Consider the following 18,790-nt stretch of genomic DNA (forward strand, 5'->3'; position numbering starts at 1 on the left):
AAAAATTTGCTTGAAAAAATGTCATCACTGAGACATAGAAAAATTTATTACATAGAAAAATCTATCTAAATTTGACTTCAGCAACATTGAAATACATTAAAAACCTTTGTTCTCAGTAAAAACAGTGTTTAAACATGCCTTCTAAAATGATGCCTTTACTGTTTATGGGCATGCATATTTGCTACAAACATTTACCTGAAATTTAAGAAGTCATAATAAATAAAACATTTTCTGATGTAAGAATGGCCTGACTTGACAACTCAAGTCATTTTGTTTTTAATTTGACTTTTTTTTTCTCTTGATTTTAATATATTCTACTAGTAAAAATGCAACTCTTCTAATATTATAACTATATGTTGTAATTAAACACAGTTTTGCAGCCTTGCTCTAAATTTCCATTGTACAAATCACAAGAGGAAATTTGAAATAAAATCCACTTTTTGAAAATATTTTCTGTTTGTAATTTTTATTTTTTTTTTTTTTACAAAAGGAAGCAAGAAAAAAATAACCAGTTAAAATCGGATCTTGTATGAAATAAGTCTGAGATTTAAATTTTAAGCCATGTCGCCAAGTTATGTTCTCCTTTTTTCTGTCTACAATGGCTCTAAAATATTGTCATGCCAAGCTGTACTTCAAAGTATATGCAAATCATCATTATTATCACCAATATCAATCAGCTGAACAGTTTGGCAAAGTTTACGACTGCTTCTAGTCTATATATTGCTAAATTCCCTTAAAGCGCCTTGAAACCAAACACTAATTTAAAACACTGTTCTTGTGCTGATGTAGGACCCCTGGGAGCGAGGGTGGCTCTGCTGGTGCTGTCTGTAAAGATGCCTGAATGGTGCAGGGAGAGCGGAATGGGGGTCCTGATGCAGGCGGAGAGGATATGATGGGAAGGCGGGGTAAAGAGCTGGCGCAGGCGTGGAGGCCGGCTGAGGAATAAAAGCATGGCGGTGCAGTACCACCTCCGGGGGATAGGGGGCAGTCGCGAACTGAGCTTGGTGAGTCAAGTTGGGGAAATTCAAAGCAGAGCTCGGAGTTACGTTTGGAAATGAGAGCGTTTGAATTTGTTGGGGAAGAGACGGCAACGCAAAAGTGTTGCAGGAACCATTAGCAGGTAAAGTAGCTAAAGAATATTCAGGTTCTGCATTCATAGGGAGGATATTTGGATAAGTAAAAGCCGCAGAAGTGTGAGCTAGACGTCCATTACTTGCAGTAGCATCCGGTTCCCCCTGCTGCACCTGGGAGGGAGGAGATGTTTGTGGATTTGACGCACAGGTGAAATCAGCGGGAGTGTGGGGGGTGATTGCTTCCGGGATGAAGGCGATGTTGGCGGGGGAGGAAGAGGAGTCTGAAGGTGGAGGTGTGGGGAAACTGAAGGAGCTGGAGGGGTAATCCACAGGAGGGAAGGATGGAGGAGCAGAGAAGCCAGGGTCAAAGTTCGCTTCAGCCATGGCTTCTGAGCTGTGAAGGAGAAAATAAACAATTGATGCACTGTTTACATCTTTCTATGATGGTATTTCAGGGCCACACAGAAAAGGAGCAAATTTCCACCAAAAAACTGAAATTTTCTACAAAAAATTAGAAATTTTCTGAGTTTCAATAGAATCTACACCTTTTAAAATTCAGACATAGATATGTTTTTTCTATATATTTCTGAATCTCAGCAATTTACAAGTTTTCTAGAAAAGTTTTGGGAGTTTTTCTAGCAAATCAACTCAGAAATTTTATTTTTCTCTGGAAGATTTTAGAAGGTTTTTTGTGTGTGTGTGAAAATGTACTCCTTTTTTGTCTACAATGGCTCTAATTCGCCATCGTATCTTTCCCTATCCATTTCATAAGAGTTATTAACTCAAAGAAAATTGTTGCTTCTTCTCTCCTCCTTCTCTTAAGTTTTAAATTGTAAACGGGGCCTATTTTGTGTGATTTTATTCTTTCATTTGGGTCTCCACAGCTTCTTGTTAGGTTGCTTGGTAAAATGTGACTCAACATTTAGAAACGATTCATTTACCAGACATCAAAAACATTAACTTATTGTCAAAAAACTGCTGATTGTTTTTTTTTCACTTCTTTTTTTAAGCTGTTCTTAGAAGTAGTAGAAACCCAAACGGAAACATATTGTTCCAAAGATAACCAGCCTATTTCCTCACCTTTCAATCATATTGTGTGCTGCTTCGTTTTCCTGCGTTTCCTGCATCGTGACGCTGATATCTGACATCTGGGAGGTCATGAAGGTCTGGGTGAGGTCCAGTGCGGGCTCTGGGACGGGATAGGATCCTTCCTCGGGTCTGAACCCGCAGGAAGAGTCGGGCAGCGGAGGGAGCGAGGCGAGCGCCAGAACCTGCAGGTCCGAGCTGGAGGCTGCGGGCTCAGCGGCTTCACAGGGATCGCAGTTCACTTCACGGAAAACAGGAGTCAAAATAGAATCATCCATGTTTATTTCACACCAAAAACTGAATTAAAATGATAGTTCCTGTCATCTCTCTCACCAATATCCAGAGTCTCTGTTAGAGTGACCATCTTGCGTTTCTGTCTTGCGTCTCTTTGCCTGCAGAAGAAGGAAAAAAAGTGAAGTTTTGATCATTTACAATCAGGTTTTAAATTTTTAGGGGAATTTAGTGGTCGGTTACTTTTTGCTGTTCATGCCATCCTCTCGAAAGCCTTTAGCAAAAGGGTTGGAGTTGATCTTCAGCTCTGTGATCTGGAAAAAAATATTATTTTGACTCCTTTCCACAGATACTCTGAAGCTCCTTGCAAAAGTATTAATCATTTTTTACATTTTGTCAAAATAAAATTACAAAGTTTGATGGATTTCACTGGGATTTCTGTGACTGGCCAACAAAATGCATCAGTATCTGCTTTTACATTGACAATTAATCACACAATTAGACATTTCAAAAATAAATTTGCTTAATGGAAACAATTTAAAAAAATTTTTTTTTGATAAGTTTTTGCTGCTAAGATGAGATGATTTGCTTTGAACATATCAAAATTGGTTTATTTTGTTAACCTGAATGGAAGCAAGTGTTTTTGCATCACAAGAGTCACATGATCAACAACTGGATGTTGCCACTGGTGGAAACCAAGAAGAAGAAGACAGGAAGTTGCAGGAGGATTTTGGCGCTGCATATTTTTAATGACTCATCTTGTATACAAACTAACTCACATGTGATTTTAGTTTAATTTATTTGTTGGAAATGCCAAAATTGGGAAATTGTGTTTTTTCTACAGCAAATACAATAATAGGATTTCAAACTTTTTGCAATAGAAAATATGACAAGTGTTGAATGCATTTGTTTTCATGCTTGTACTCCAACACCAAGTTTAATTAAAAAGAAAAAAAAAAGCCGCACCTTGCTGTTCTGGTAAGCTGTGACTGTGATGAACTGGGTCTCGGGGAAAACGAAGGTGTGCTGTCCTCCACCCCACCGCAACATGTCTCTGGCTTCCATCACATGGACTCTGGGCTGGTAGCGATGCAGCGAGTGCAGGATTATCTTGAAGCAAAACCAAAACAAGATTCGCTAAAAACATCACAATCTATGTTGCCACGACGTGTTGTAGACAGAACAAGTTAGCAAATTTCTACCAAAAGACAAAAAATTTTGAGATTTAAAATTTTGTAGAAAAAACAAGAGCATTTCTGCATTTGAAATGTTGAGAATTTGCATTAAAAGAACAAAATGAGATCAAGAAATTTTCTTGCAAAAACAGGAAATTTTCTAAGATTAAAGTCAAAAAAATTTGCTAGAAAAATTGAAACCTGCCCTCAACATGTCAAAAATTTGGTAGAAAAAAACTCAAATTGTAAGGTTAAACTTGAATCTTACCAACAAAACTTGAGGATTTTTGACTTTTGAATCTATTAAAAAAAAAATTAATCTAAAATTTTGAATTTTCTCTTGCAAATTTTTGACTTTTTGAGCTGTTTCTGGAAAGTTTTTTAGATGAATTAATGTAACTGATTTCTGTGTTTCTTGGCAGAAATGTATTTCTCCTCCTCCTCTTTCTCTGCTTACAAGCAGCCGTAACACGCTGTCGTGCGCTGCAGCCAGTACCGCAGCCCATACCGCAGCATGCACCGCAGCCCGTACCGCAGCATGCACCGCAGCATGCACTCACATGTCCCTGTGCGTCCAGGGTGTTGTTGGTGAGCTTGGCGTAATGAAAGGAGATGGCGCGGCTCTGCCAGTGGGCACCGGTGGCGGGCGAGTCCGGGTGGATGAAGACCCGGTCGGGCAGCCTGGCCTCTGCCCCGCCGACGGCCTGCCAGCCGCCGCCTTGGAAGCGGTAGCGGGAGTTATCTGCCGGGACGACGTCCAGCAGGAGGATGTAGCGGAGAGACGGGTTCAAACCCGACAGTTTTAGTCTCAGGCCCGGAAACATCCGCCTGCAAAACCGAGAAATTACAGAAAATGTTTGGCGTCTTTTAGAACTGCAGGCAGATCCTGATTATCTCACTTATGGGAAAAATTACTTGTTAAAAGGAAATAATTTGTAAGTAGAACTGGCAATTTTTTTAAAATCAATTTCAAGGAATTATTAACTTTAAACAATCTCTTACATCTGATGAAAAGTTACTTCTAAGTTAGTTTGATTTTATTTGAAATGTTTCAAATATTTCCATGTGAAACTAAACCAAATACTTTGTAAAATTTATTCTTCTTTAAGGTACGTATCTTGCTCAATTGTTACTTTTTAAGATAGTTATCTATACTAGACTGAAAATACTTGGTAAGATCTTGTGTTTTTGCAGTGTATCAGTTATATAACATGCCGTGTTATTTATTTCTATTTATATATATATACACACATATGTGATTACCTGCTTTTGTACGTAATTTACACAAATGACATCTAATAGATTGTTTTTAATTTTTCTTTATTTCAAAATCTAAATCAAAATTCTTTAAAAAAAATGACAAATGGACTAAAAAGTGTTAGTTTTATTAAGCAGGTCAGAGAGCTCAATAAACAGCTCTTTACATTGTTACTAACAGAGTCTAGATGTTGTAACTTACTGACCTCTGAAGGCCTCAGAAGTTTGTTTGAGAACATAAAATACAAAAAAGTCATTTAAATGTGTTTTTAGTGTCTAAACATGTAATTTATAGTTGTGTGCAGAGGAGGCCGACCTGCCCTTCTTGGTGATGATCATCTCGGTTCCCACTGAGCTGAACTGTTTCCATAATGACGAGTTCTCCAGCTCCATCTTCACCTCGTCTTTTGGCCGTTTGGAGGACGACTCCCCGGCGCCCAGAAGCCTCGGCGCCGCGTCGCAAACGGGAGGAAACTGAGGTAAACGTCCAGGAGCTTCTCTGTCTGCAGAACAAAACTCGTCAGTTTCAGTGAGTGGATACATGATAAACGACTCAACATCCAGCTTCTCAGTCCTTCTAAATGTTTGAATTCTTCCTCTGGATGATAATATGTCCTGTTTTATGGAGCCAATTTTCTGAATTTAGAAGAACTTACCTGACTTGCATGAATCTCATGTTCTTTTATCTTTCCTCTTTTGAAGAGATGCTAATGCTGCAACATCTTAAAGTATTTTTCTCTTAATTTCTAGAACAGGCTATAATACAACTGACATAAGACAAACTAGCTTATAAATAACTTTAAAGCAATAAACAGGAGCTAGTCAATAAATCTTGGAAATTGATTAAAAGCTTAATACTACAACTTTTTCATCAATATTAAGGAATTATTGCAATAAAACAAGGTTGCTGGAAGATTACTTGTAAGTTAGTTTTCTCTAATTTAAAGTGCGATAAACATTACTGGAGTCTGAGAGGTGAGAAAATATGCAAAAAACACAAAATATCGCTACGTCTTTTTCTTTGTCTAGTTTCTAGAGAAAATTAGCGCACTTGAAATAAGACAGACCAAACTTACAGGAAGCTTTGCAGTAAGATGCAGCAGCTTGCTGTAAGTCAATAATTTCTTAATATTGATGAGAAAGTTCAAGTTCCACTGGTGCCGTTACCTAGCAACACCATCCGTTACCTAGCAACACCATCCGTTACCTAGCAACACCAGCCGTTACCTAGCAACCCCAGCTGTTTCCTAGCAACCCACTGGCAGATTATTTCAGGTGTAAGTAGAGAAACTCCTTTCATTGTTTATTTAATTTTAGGCTTCATGTCACACAGGACATTTCATATTACTGTTTTTAAATCGTTTCATGTTTAAACACTAATATTTTTATAAATATTTGTGTTTAGTATTTTTTTTACTTGTCAGGCTGCAAATAAACAATAAAGAAGAAAATATTAATTTACAAGTAAGAAAAAAGTTTTTCACAAAAGAAGTTATTTCTTACTTGTAAGTAAATTTTGTCTCATTTCAAGTGAAGTAAGATATTTCCATTAAAAACAGACCAAAAATACTTGGTAAGATTTTGTTTTTTGCAGTGTTCAGGTTGTACACGTTTCCATTTTTACACTGCAAAAACACAAAATCTTCAGATATTCTTTGTCTATTTTCTCATGTAACTAACTTACAAGTAACTTTGCGGCGCGATATACTATCTTATTTTAAGTAAATAGTTCCTTAATATTGTTGAAAAAGTTCCTGTCCCATTGGAAGATTATTGCACTTAAAACATTTTTTTCCTACATTATGTCATAAATGAAATAATCTGCGAGCAGAACTCGTAGTTATTCATAAATATTAAAGGATTATTTACTTAAAACAAGCTCTTTTATCTTGTAAGTTAGTTTTGTCTTATTTTAAGTGAAATAAAAAATTTTTTGCGTTAAAAACTAGACATAAATTCTTGGTAATATTTTGTGTTTTTGCAGTGTGAACAGCTTTCACACGCGTTCAGGCCCTCTCACCTCTGTAGAAGCAGTCTCCCATCCGTTGAGGTCCCACCGTCAGACCCGGGAACATCTCCACATTCAGCATTCTCCTTGTCCTTTTTTCTCACCTGTCCTCCTCATTTACTGCAAATAAACTCACTTCTTCACTTTTCTTTTCCTCTAAAAGAAGTTTCAGAGTTGTTAATTTTGCTTCTCGCTCGTCGTCAGTCTGCGTTTCTGTCCCTGGTCTTCGCTGTAAGAGCCTTCAGCCCCGGCCGGTTCGGTTAAATAGGTGTGTCGGACTTCACACCTTTGACCAAATGGTCCTATTTTCACTTGACTCCTCATTTCTCCTCCCTGTCCTCTAAACTTTATTTCTGCATCTGCTTGGCAAACGTAAACATTAATGGTCGTCATGGATTTAACTGGAAAAATCAGAGCTTTTTTGCGTATTTGTAAGTAAGTCAAACACAAGTGATATTACCAAGTATTTTTGTCGAGTTCCCAGTGCAAATATTTTAGTTCACTTGAAATAAGACAAAACTAACTAAAGTAAAATTTTAAGCTATAAATTGGAGTTTGTTTTGCGTTAAAATTTAGTGAATTATTGATTGAAAAGTTATTTACTTCACTTATTTGTACTTTTTCATCAATATTAAGGAATTATAGTCTTAGTTCCTGTAACTTGCTGATAAGTTACTTTTTAGTTCATTTTGTAATATTTCAAGTATACTAACATATTTGCATTAGAAACAAATCAAAAATACTTGGTAAGATTTTCTGTTTTTGCAGTGTAGTCGGGTCATGTCTGCAGTTTAAAAAAGATTTTTAAAAAAACTTACTTTAAATCTGAGTTTGAGACATTACGTCTGTTAATTTAAGATTGGAGAAATGCTTGAATTCAGAAACTAAAATATCTACAATATCCAAGATAGATTTCAGTCCAGAGTTTGACTAGGCCACTTTAAGGCTTCCTCTACTCCTCTGGTCTGTAGTCCTGCTGCTGAGTCAAAGCAACAGAGGAAAATTAAAGATTTAATCGCTGAGAGCAAAGTAGCCTCAAATCAGGTGATTTTTATTGTTAAATTATGACCTCTGACCTTAACTGGAGCAGTTTTTTGACCTTTGTGGTGAATCATCAATAAGCTTTTGGAATAATTTTGATGGATTTCGTTCTCTGGCGTCCCTTCAAAGACTGATTGATGCCAGTGTTTTTGTTTTTCTGCTTTAGATTTTGTTTTTCAGATCTTTCAGCCATAAAGGATATTAAAGATAATTATTATTTCTGCAGCTTTGCTAACAACCAGAACTTGGTTTGAACTGAAATTTTAGTGATATTGTCCATAATATCAGTAATAACTAGATTGGTTTACTAATTTAAATTTACTGAAGGAACTTTTTATAAAAATTTACTTTTAGGAGTACTTTTACTGTACTTTTTACTTTTACTTGAGGGATTTTATTATGAACATTTTCTTTTATGTGATTTTTTTTCTTTCTGTTATTTATATAAATTATTGTCATTTTTATCATAAAAATATAACAATTTTCATTTCATTTTATATTTCAATCCATCTGACGATGTAATTTTAAATATTAAATGATTGTTAATTTTATAATTTACTTTTATCAAATACTTTTTTGAGTAATTTTTTGGACAGATGCAAATATCTGTCCATTTTTTGCAAATGCAAATATCTTAGTTCATTCAAATTAAGACAAAACTAACTTATAAATAACTTCTGAGCAAGATATAGGAGCTTATTTTAAGGCAGTAATTCCTTCATACTGATTTTTTTTTAAACTAATTCCACTGGCAAATTATTCCACATATAATAAGACATTTTTTTCCATGTTATAAATAGAATAATCTGCCAATATTAAGGAATTGGTGACTTAAAATAAGCTCCTATATCTTACTTGGAATGTCGGTTTTAATTAATCAAAATGTCAGATTGGCTAAAATGAAACACAAGGCATTTGCTTAGCAGATATTTTACCTTATTTGAGGATCTTCAATAGACACTAAATCACACAAACTAATTTACAGTTTTGTTTTGTAGTTCTGTGTTGCACCTGAAGCAGCTGCTGTTTTATTCCAGATTATCCAGATTATGTGAAGCATTTCTCCAGGCAGGTGAGTCTGGTTGCAGTAATGGCGGCCGCCCCCTGCAGCTGCTTGATGACACGTTTCTTCCTCCCTGTTAAACTCCCTGCAGGGGGTCCGGCTCTGGATGCAGTTTGGCTCACAGCTGCAGTTTGGTCTCTAGATAAACATGAGTGTCTGCAGGTTTTTATACACGTCTGAGTTCAGGTGCATCTCCTGGATCCGGAGATCAAGACGTTATTTACATCGACCGGTTTCTGAATTATTTGGTTTTTTATGTCAAACCTGCTCAGTGTTATCTAATGCTGCTGATGTCATTTTTTTAAACTAATTTTGAGTTTTTGTTTTTAATTTCATCTCAGAATTTCATCACTCAAGAAGAAAACTCACCAAAATCTCAAAGCTTAATTTTGATTTTCATCCAGATTGAGCTGTAAAACCAGCTTCCTGTCTGTCACTGTGTGGGGCGATAATTATGTTTATTAATTACTAACAGCTGTTTCTGCCTAACGGGTAGAGCAACTTTTTGTCATTATAGCAACTTTTATTTTTTTTTCATCTTTAAGTGCTTTTTATGGTTCATATTTCACTTTCCTGCTAATGATATGACTACCTCTTAATAATTAAAATTCTTGTAATTTCTTTAGAAAAATAAGGAAGCAAGCAAAAAAATCTGAAATTTGATGTAATGTAAAAAAAATTATAATTTTACTTCTAAGCCGTATTAAAAGGAAGAGGATTTGGGCCACTGGAAAAATTTTTTTAATTTTTCTCTCATAATTCTGACTTTTGTCTCAGAATTTTTTTTTCCTCAGAATGAGTTCTGTTTTTTTTTGTTTTTTTTCTTAGTCCTTGCAATTTTATCTCTCATAATATCAGACATTTTTTGGAATTTGTCATTTTCTCTATTGGAATTATGACTTTTTTCTTGAATTTGCATTTTTTTCTCAATGTTCTGATTTTCTTTTCTCTCAAAGTTTCACTTTAATCTTCTGAAATCAAATTTCAGTGTTCTGAGGAAAAAAATTTTTGTATTTTTTCAGTACGGCTTAAAAGTTAAGTCCCATTTTTATACAGAACACCCAGTAACCAATTTTAATCATTTTTTTGTTCCTACTCCTCTCCTAATATTTCAGCAGCTTCTCCAGGCGTTGATGTTCAGACAGAACGCTGTTTCCTGGTTAGCAGGGGAAAGCAAACCAACAGGCCTCCTGCCAAGTCGCTTCCAGCCTCTGCTGCCGACATAAAACAGCGACAGCTGGAGTCGGTTTACACCAGCCAGCTCTACGTGTTGTTCTAGTTGCTGTTTTCCTTTGCCATTTGTGCTTGTCGTCGGGGATGAAAGCGAGCGCGGCTCGAGGGGAAGCGGAGGTGCGAACGTCAAGCCGAGGTCGAGGTCGTTCCACCTTGATGGGAGCGGCGAGGCGTTCGATGGCTCTTAATGTTTTTACGGACAGACAGGTGAAGCCGCTGATGAGGACTGTTAGTTTTGTTTGGGGGCAGCTGCAAACATCAGGATTAAGAGCCCAACACTTTTAACATGGATGTGTTAAATGGCTTGATGTCCACCTATGTTTGCTCTGAGGGGTTTAAAGGTCATTCTTTGAGGAATTTATGACGCATCCCAATCCGCTGTTTGTCGTTATTTGGTTCTAAATCCTCTGAGTCGAGCGCCGATTGAACCCTTCATGCAGAAATTACATTTCTGATTCCCTACTTTGCCACTGAACAAGCTTTTTAATCTGACCGGGATTACTTTTGGTCCTGTGCTCTATGTAATTACTTCCTTTTAGAGGAAATTTGTCAATCCAAGCTTTCACCTTCTAACCCCCCACACACTGTAAAAACACAAAATCTTACCAAGTATGTTTGGTCTAGTTTTCTAGTGCAGATATTCTATTACACTTAGAATAAGACAAAGATAATAAGTAACTTTTCAGCAAGATACTTTGTTTAAAATAAATTATTCCTGAATATTGATTTAAAAAAATACTGATTTTATTGGCAGATTATTTACACTTCACTCATAAAAAAAAAGTGTTATTATAAGTTTAAAAAATCTGAGAAGAATATTGAAGAAAGAAATTATTTGCTTTAGAAAGTCAACAAAACTACTTGGTAGGATTTAGTGTTTTTGCAGTGCATGAAGGCTGAAACCCCTCGGTGTTGGGATTATGTTTCCCTGTGTGTCAACCAGAAATAGATCCCCTCCTCACTCCATGCATTTAAATTACAAATTAAATCCTTTATCTTCAGCTCTCACTTGCAAGATGATGTTTTTTTTCTAACATGCATAAGCACTACTATAATCAAGATAATGTACTTTCCATCACAGCCTGTTTTTACAAAAAAAAAGCAGCCATTTTAAGTTCAGTTGACAACTTTTGTGTGTTTTATGATTCATTTATAACTCAGAGTCCTTCAGACGACCTCCAGCGGGTCTCTGTCAGCCTTGGACAGGACCACCGTCACGGCGTCGGGCAGCCGCACGGCGAGCCGCTCCCTGAACACGGCCAGGAAGCCGCGCTCGCTGTTGCTGTGGTCGCTCAGGATGACGCTGGTTCCCTTCGCCACTGCATCCAACACCTCATGGTGGGACATCTCACCTGGAAGATCAGGTTTCACTACTTATCGAGCAAACTTAGCTTAACAAAGGGAATCAACTGGTAAGGATGTGGAAAAAGTGTTAAAGGTGACCCAGTAGAGTTTCTTGAACAGGTTAGGATCAGTCTGTGGGCTAAACATGACATGTTCTTTATGTTTTTTGCACAAAATCATTATTACATCATGAGATTTTAATCTGGTCAGTTCTGCCAACTGAAGTCACTTTAAATCCAAATAATCTGCTGCTGGCCACGCCCCCCAACTTAACGCTTGCACTTCCCACGTGAAAATGGCTGCAAACAGTTGCGCAGTTTTACAACCGCACATCTTTGAAAAGCAGAAGTGGAGCCTCCTGCACAACTCAAAAGAAAGCAGCAAGTGGTTTCTGGTTGGTAAGTCGGCAACAAAACACTTATCTTTTCCAGCAGCCATTGTACAGCGCATGCCAAGGTAAAACCAAGTCAGTTTGGGTTGCTAGGTAACAAGATTTGGCTCTGCTGGGGTTGCTAGGTAACGGTGCCTGTCGAATGTGGCTTAATGCTGACACAGCTTGTTTTCCAGTTACTAAAAAGCTGGAAAACAAGCTTGCTTGTCGCCAAAAAAAACCTTGCTGAGTGTCTTTTGGGTTGTTTTAGAGGCAATAGGAACCCAAATGGAAAAACAGAAATAGCAAAATGGGTGGTTGCTACTTCAGACTCTAACCCATAACAGGAATTTTTTTTTTTTTTTGGTACACCCTTGTGTTAAATGAGTTTCATTTACATTCTTAGTTTATTTCCATCTTGTTCCTGTTTGTGTTGTATTGTCACCTGATGAAAAAGATGGGAAAATATGTACAAACTGGATTAATAACAGTTATTAATATTGGTCCAAATTTGTTAATTATTATGTCCCATTAACCATATAATTACAGAAATTGGAATTAGAAAAATAATCATTTTTTTTTCCAACAGTAGCAGAATATTAAAAGATTTGTGGACGTTTGTAATGACAAAGCAGCTTCAGTTTGTGGTTTCAAGATGAACTTTTCTCTACATCTCTCCTTGTTTGTCACAGTTTAAACATTTTATATACAGAAAGATCATTTTAAAGCTAGTTTTTTTTTCCACATCTGTACCAGAAGTTGCAGTAAATGTTGCCGTCTTGTTTCGGTTTGTTCAACTGTTTCCAGATTTACCTGTGATGAAGAGGTCGGCCTGGACGCCGCTCAGCACTGAGGCTCCGGAGCCGGCGCAAACCGCCGCAGTGCAGACCGAGGACTCTGAAATGAGCCACAACAATGACCCATTATTATTAATATTACTGTCTAAAAACGACTGATTTGTTAAAAATATGTTCTTCACAGAAGGTGAGTGCAAAACACAACATTCATGGCACGACAACATAAAAGCTGCATTTGAAAAACTACTTGACACAAGAATCTTCAGAACGCTACTTCATTTAAAAAGTGATTTATTTCACTAAACTACATGTAGAGACTAAATTTAATCATATTTGTTAATTTACTGATATAAACAGGGAAGAAAACAGTGAAAACATTTTAGTAAGTTTAACATTAACTGAAATTTATTGTAAGAAATTTGTCATAATTGATAAACGATACAATAAATGCCCACCAAAACCAAAAATCCAAAAAATTTTTAAAAATGGAGCAGCTAAACAGCTTTTATTTTATTTCCTTTCAAGTATAAATAAATATAAAATAATGGATTTTACATAGATTTCTAAAAGCAATAAATTAAATACTTTAATTTTCAGATTAATATTTTAAATTCATTTATTTCAGAGCGTTTTTCTTTGACGGTGAAAAATCCAGATGATGCTTTCTGTGCAGTAAAACTATATCTTTAACTCAACTAATAAAGATTTAAATGTTAGAAAATATGCTGATTAGTGACGTGTTTGTGTCCAGTTTTGCTCACCTTGTGTCCTGCCTGCTCCCAGAGCCAAACGGAGATTAGCTAATCCCAAATGGGACTTCATCTTCTGGATAGCTGTTGCCACTGTGACAGGCTGGTCCAAAACGCTGAGCCGTCCTTGGCCGTGGCCCGGCAGCGGAGCCTGCAGGCGACATCATAACTTTACTTCACTGCTGTAGAAAAATGTATTAAAATCCATAGTTTAATCTATAATTAAATAGTTGGGGTTAAAACAATCTAATTAATTGCGATTAATTTATTGTTGAAATAATCTTAAAACTGAATTTTACAGACTCAAAGTTAATTTGCTGAAAGAACAACACATTCAGAGCAGTAATTAAAGCGATTTTTGTACAAAAATATATATTTTTTTGCATTTAAGGTAAAAAATAAAGAAATTTGTCTGTAAATATGTTTTACCCAGAACTCCTCAAGTCACTTGATTCAATTTAATTTTTAAATCTCCTTTTGCTGTCCAACTATTAATCAGTTAATTTAAAAAATAACCAAATGATGAGCTCTACTCTGTATTCATAAGTCAACCAGAAATTAGTTCTGCAGCTAAATAATCTTTAGCTGCAGAACTAATAATTATGTGAAACTATAAAATTATACCTTCTCCAACTTGAGGATGCTGAGGGACTGGCAGGGAGCACTGTGCTTTAACAGTATCTGGACACTAGGGGTCAGTGCTGAGGCACTGCAGGTTAAGCTGACATGGATGCCGCTGCTGTCTGGTCTGTGGTGAAGCAAGAAACGTCTTTTATTTTCAATGCAATGACCTAAAATTTATAGTTTCTTTTGGTTTTAATTTGGTTTTTTGCAGCTTTGTTGGAACAAAATAACCAAATCCCCACAAAGTGAGTGATTTGTATCCAGTAGACTTAATCAAAGAGCTGACTTTTTAAATCTTGCGTCATGTAAAGCATGTAAACTGCAAATTCTTACCCACATATTACAGGATAGGTGTTTAATATTGACACTACCTGGTGCCTGAACACTGCAGTGCTGTTCCATCATCACTAGCCTTCAGCTCCTCCACAACAGCGTTCAGCTCCTCTGGACTCCTCACCATGAATTCCAGTTTGTGACTGTGGGAGTCGCCGCCGAGGGCCTGACTGAGCACAGACACCTGACCGCTGCCTGACAGACAAAGATGAGGGGGAAAAAAACCCAGCTTCAACGTATTTTCCTGGGATTTTCTTTGGTGTAGAACAGCAGCAACAAATGATGGAATTAACTGCAAAAACATGGATAATGCAAACAAATATAGATAAATGATACGGTCATCGAATGTCATAATATTTATAATGGTAATATTGGGTGCTCCAGACTCCCCCTAGTGGTCTGGAGCAGGTTTGCAGCATTTTACACTTCCTGCGTTTCCCGTTTGCGTAATTTTTTCCTGTGGTTGTCCGTTTTGTCTGCCTTCGCAGCAAATTTTTTGTGGTTGCATCAATTTTTTTCTTCTATTGTTGCAGAAATTTGGTTGCCATTGCAACCACTTAGTGGTTGCAGCAATTTTTCTGTGATAGCATTTTTTCCTGTGGCTGCAACAATTTGACTGATTTCAGCACTTTGTCTGCAGTTGCATCAATTTTGTCTGTCTGAATCTGATTCCTATCACAGTTTTTGTTGCTTGTCAGCTTTTACTTCCATTTTCTATGATTACAGCATTTCCCACTTGCAGCCTAGTCAAAGTCCAAACCTCAAGTGATATAAGAATATTGATATTTATTGATGCTGTCAAATAGTTTCTTTTAAAAAAAATTTTTTTTAATTACTCTTTTGTAAAAATCAACATATAATTTTACTTCACAACTCACAAAAACAAAACGAAGAAGCTTTGTGTCGTCTCACCCAGACCGCCAACCAGCCAGTCGTTCACCCCTCCCTTCATGCTGTCCCAGGATGTATGCGGAGAGAAGACCGCCATCCCGGCCTCAACGGCCCGGATGGCCAACCGCTGCTTCCAGTCTTTCTGAACCAGCCGCTTGATTGGCCGAAACAACGGCGGGTGATACGAGACGATGAGGTCACAGGTTAGGGCCTCCGCCTCGTCCATGACGCCGTCCGTCAGGTCGTTGGTCAGCAGGACGGTTTTGATTGGCCGAGGTTTGCTGGGCTCCACCAGCAGGCCGACGTTATCCCACGATTCAGCCAGAGACAGAGGAGCAAGCTGCTCCAGAACCTGCAGAACCTCCTTAAGCTCCATTGGGCTGGCAGAGACCGAGAGGCGGCGGGCGGAAGGAGAATGAACCGAGGAACGCAGAAGAAGACCTGAGGTCAGTCTGGTCTGAGTGGCGGATGAAGCTGAGGGAAAAAGAGCTGTAGTGTTAAAGTTTGAACGTTTACAGATTAAAAGTCTTCTGCTTTTCAGAAAGGAAAAAGTCCAAGAGAGATTTCTCCATCCTGGCAGCATCAGTGGAGATCTGTCAGGACAAAAAGAAAAGAAACACAAAACAGTTGTTATTTTAATAACACACAGTTCCAACAAGTCTGAACTGGAAGTGATCTGCGCAATCTTAGTAAGCAAACGCAACGCAATAAATAGCAGACTCATGGCTTGGAGACTAACAAAAAGAAAATATATGGACACAAATGTGCCAGAGAAAAATGCATGAACAAAATGGCTGCTGTCAAGATCGACTCCAATGAGAAGGAGAAGGAAAATATGTCACATGCGGATAAGCCGCCTCCAATCTCACCACAATATAGTGCAATTATGTATATATAAAAATTTTTAAAAATTTATATTTATTGCAATGTTTGGTTTATTTTACCTACAAAAACAAAACAAAAAAACATTTTAAAGAAAATAAATTCTGATTGTTTTGATTATAGGATGTGATTTACAAATCTTATCGCTGTACAAATGTGTTTGGTTGAAACCTTGTGGATTTGGGTCACTTTTAGCAAAGTTTAACAAATGGGTGTCTTCAAACCTGCTTTTGAGTAAAAGCTGCTAAATTATTGGGGTCACCTTTATTATTAAGTCAAATCAAAAAAGTGTGGTTAAATAAAGAAAAATAATGTGGGCTGTATCTAAAATTCTCACATTTATAAAGATTTTGTCTGAAAAATATTACCCTGATTTTTAATATATTTTTAAACCTACCTGCATCAACCTTTCAGCCAAATTGATTGTGGGGCCACAAAAAGTAACTCCAAGGGCCGCAAATGGCCCTCGGACCGTACTTTTACCACTCTGCTGTAAGTTTCACTTTTTTAAATTGAGTCACAAAGATGCAACATTTTAAAACGGCATTTACATTCAGCTAGTTTTATTCCACGCTTTCGGCATTACAACTTGTGGGTATTCCAGGGCGCGGAAGTTTAGTTTAATATTAGCATTAGCTGCTCTGACTGCTCATAGACAAGACGGTAGCAGCGGAGCTAAATGTAGCAGCGGAGCTAATGTTAGCATTTCCTTGGCAATTAACGGTGAGAGTCAAACTCTGCACATCGTCAAACAAACGCGAGCATAAATGGACTCACCTTACCCGGGTCTGCGTTTTAAACAAATCACGACTTCAGGAGCTACGTTGCTAAAATGATCTTAGTCGGAAAAGTGAAACAGAGCAGCACACTTTTAGTAGAAATCTCAAAATGTCCTTCCTCGGCTTCCGTTCAACATACCACGGTGCAAGTTGTGGTTGTAGTTTTTTTGTTCCCTATTTATAGATGGAACAGATTATAATTTCAGGGTTTTAATATACGGTGAAATAAAGAATGGCAAATCTTTATAAAGCAATTCATAACTTGTTTTGCATTTTAATTTTAAATGACTAAAGAAAATGAACTAGTTTTATTCCACGCTTTCGGAAAAAATAAATACATAATTCCAGCTGAGCCCAAAAGTATTTAATTGATTAATTCATTTCTAATCAATCAAACAGATCCAAATCAAGCAACATCAGTTAATAGTCAGACTTAAGAAGATACTAAACATATAAGATTACAATTTTTTTCACATACAATATTTTTATTATAAATATATAACATTTTTATTATAAATATATAAGAAAAATATTGTGTGATAAAATATTATGTTACTTAAGTACAATCTTATGTTTTTAAAGTAAGAAAATGATTAGCAGAGTAAATGTTTTTGAAATTAAAAGGAAGTTCTTTTTACTGAAATCTTTTAGAAATTACTTACTGCTTTGGTTTTAGAGTAATTAAATTCTAAAAATAAAAGGATCTTAAATTATTTAACCAACTTCTTCTATCATTAAAACAAAGAGGTTTATCTGGCTAGTGGAGGAAATTTAATCAACATTCTTTAGCCTTGGTATTACACAATACAGGTTATTTACAAGATTATGAAACAAACCTCCACATTAAACTAAACATAAAAAGACAAGATGAGCCATGCTGAGGTGAATCTGCATGGCTCAGCTTCATATACACAGAAGAAGGATTACCAGTTTGGCAATAAAGCAAATGAAAAATGGCTGCAGATGAAGATTGCTGAAGGGTTAAACCTGCAGCTCTGACACGAAAGCAGGCTTCTGGGCAGACTGGCTTCCTCGGGATTGAGAGTGACCAAGAGGGAGATTAGTCTGGATTAAAGTAAAAAAAAAAAAAAAAAGGGTTGATGCTCGATGTTAGGATGAGGGAAGGATCAGATAAACGGCACGGTACCCATCATTACATCATCTAATTCTTAACATAAACGAAATGTGCATAAACGCAGCAATAAAAATGATCCAAAAAAAAAACATGAGTTTTAAAATATCCCAATAAGAGTTTTTGTTTTGTTAATAATATCACTGTCTGTGTTCAGTCTGTTTAGTGGGACTCACAGATGTGTTTTAGTTTTACCTTCGGCCTGTTCACTGAGAAAATTGCTTTATTCCGGTTAATTGGCACTATAAGCCTCCTGCGCCCCATCTGTCCGTCGGTTTCAGGCTCAGCACAGTTCGTCGCTCTGCTTTAACATCTGTCCACATGTCTGCCGAGTCCGCATGGGAGCGTACAGAGCGTCCCTGTCCACTTTCCAAATTTCCAACTAGGCATTTAATCTCCACTGGAAAGGATTTGGAGCTTTCTGACAAAGTATTAGAAGATAAAGCTCTAGAAACCTCTGAACCTAGGTCAGCGTTGGCAGTAAAGACTCTGTGTTTATGCAGTGATATACCAGGAAAAATAGCATAATTAGATTATGGAGCTTTTATTTCATTGTATTTTTTTATCTTTTTTTGGTTTTTATTTTAAGCATTTCGCCCCAAAGGACTTAATTCTCTTATGCAAGAGGTATGATATGTCATTTTTTACATTTTGTGCAGTACGTTTATGTTTGTAAAAAAACATGGCTTTTGTTTTTTTACAAATTCCTTAATTTGGGGAAA

The 18,790-nt window shown here is 36.8% G+C and overlaps 2 protein-coding genes across 5 annotated transcripts; both read right to left on the bottom strand.

The window, feature by feature from the left end:
- Positions 1-761: 761 nt before the first annotated feature.
- Positions 762-6,912, bottom strand: tbx6 (T-box transcription factor 6). The gene is made up of 8 exons (XM_055058008.1): positions 6,843-6,912; positions 5,139-5,325; positions 4,126-4,393; positions 3,357-3,500; positions 2,634-2,704; positions 2,493-2,551; positions 2,154-2,400; positions 762-1,467 (listed from the first exon to the last, which is right to left on the bottom strand). Exons 1-8 carry the CDS (start codon positions 6,910-6,912, stop codon positions 762-764), a joined length of 1,752 nt encoding a protein of 583 aa, XP_054913983.1.
- Positions 6,913-11,282: 4,370 nt separating this feature from the next.
- On the bottom strand, positions 11,283-17,052 carry nif3l1 (NIF3 NGG1 interacting factor 3-like 1 (S. cerevisiae)). Of its 4 annotated transcripts, none has more exons than XM_055057831.1 (7): positions 16,940-17,052; positions 15,297-15,749; positions 14,423-14,579; positions 14,052-14,175; positions 13,440-13,578; positions 12,695-12,778; positions 11,283-11,519 (listed from the first exon to the last, which is right to left on the bottom strand). In XM_055057831.1, exons 2-7 carry the CDS (start codon positions 15,649-15,651, stop codon positions 11,335-11,337), a joined length of 1,044 nt encoding a protein of 347 aa, XP_054913806.1. In that variant the 5' UTR covers positions 15,652-15,749; positions 16,940-17,052; the 3' UTR covers positions 11,283-11,334. The 4 variants fall into 4 exon arrangements, with proteins under 4 accessions (XP_054913806.1, XP_054913805.1, XP_054913807.1 ...); XM_055057830.1 differs by having other exon boundaries at positions 15,297-15,868; XM_055057832.1 differs by having other exon boundaries at positions 16,935-17,052.
- Positions 17,053-18,790: the final 1,738 nt, after the last annotated feature.

Source organism: Poeciliopsis prolifica, unplaced genomic scaffold (assembly GCF_027474105.1).
Source record: "Poeciliopsis prolifica strain line A6 unplaced genomic scaffold, Auburn_PproV2 SCAFFOLD049, whole genome shotgun sequence".
Lineage (NCBI taxonomy): Eukaryota > Metazoa > Chordata > Actinopteri > Cyprinodontiformes > Poeciliidae > Poeciliopsis > Poeciliopsis prolifica.

Bases quoted from the DNA above. Each gene is read 5' to 3' on its own strand.
- tbx6 (XM_055058008.1), bottom strand. From the start codon at position 6,912: ATGCTGAATGTGGAGATGTTCCCGGGTCTGACGGTGGGACCTCAACGG. The intron at 2,401-2,492 runs GTGAGAGAGATG...TTTTCCGTGAAG, and splicing joins AACAGAGACTCTGGATATTG to TGAACTGCGATCCCTGTGAA. The intron at 1,468-2,153 runs GTGAGGAAATAG...TCTCCTTCACAG, and splicing joins GCACACAATATGATTGAAAG to CTCAGAAGCCATGGCTGAAG.
- nif3l1 (XM_055057830.1), bottom strand. From the start codon at position 15,858: ATGCTGCCAGGATGGAGAAATCTCTCTTGGACTTTTTCCTTTCTGAAA. The intron at 14,176-14,422 runs GTAGTGTCAATA...GCTTCACCACAG, and splicing joins CTGCAGTGTTCAGGCACCAG to ACCAGACAGCAGCGGCATCC. The intron at 11,520-12,694 runs GTAAATCTGGAA...CTGATCTTCCAG, and splicing joins GGCCGACCTCTTCATCACAG to GTGAGATGTCCCACCATGAG.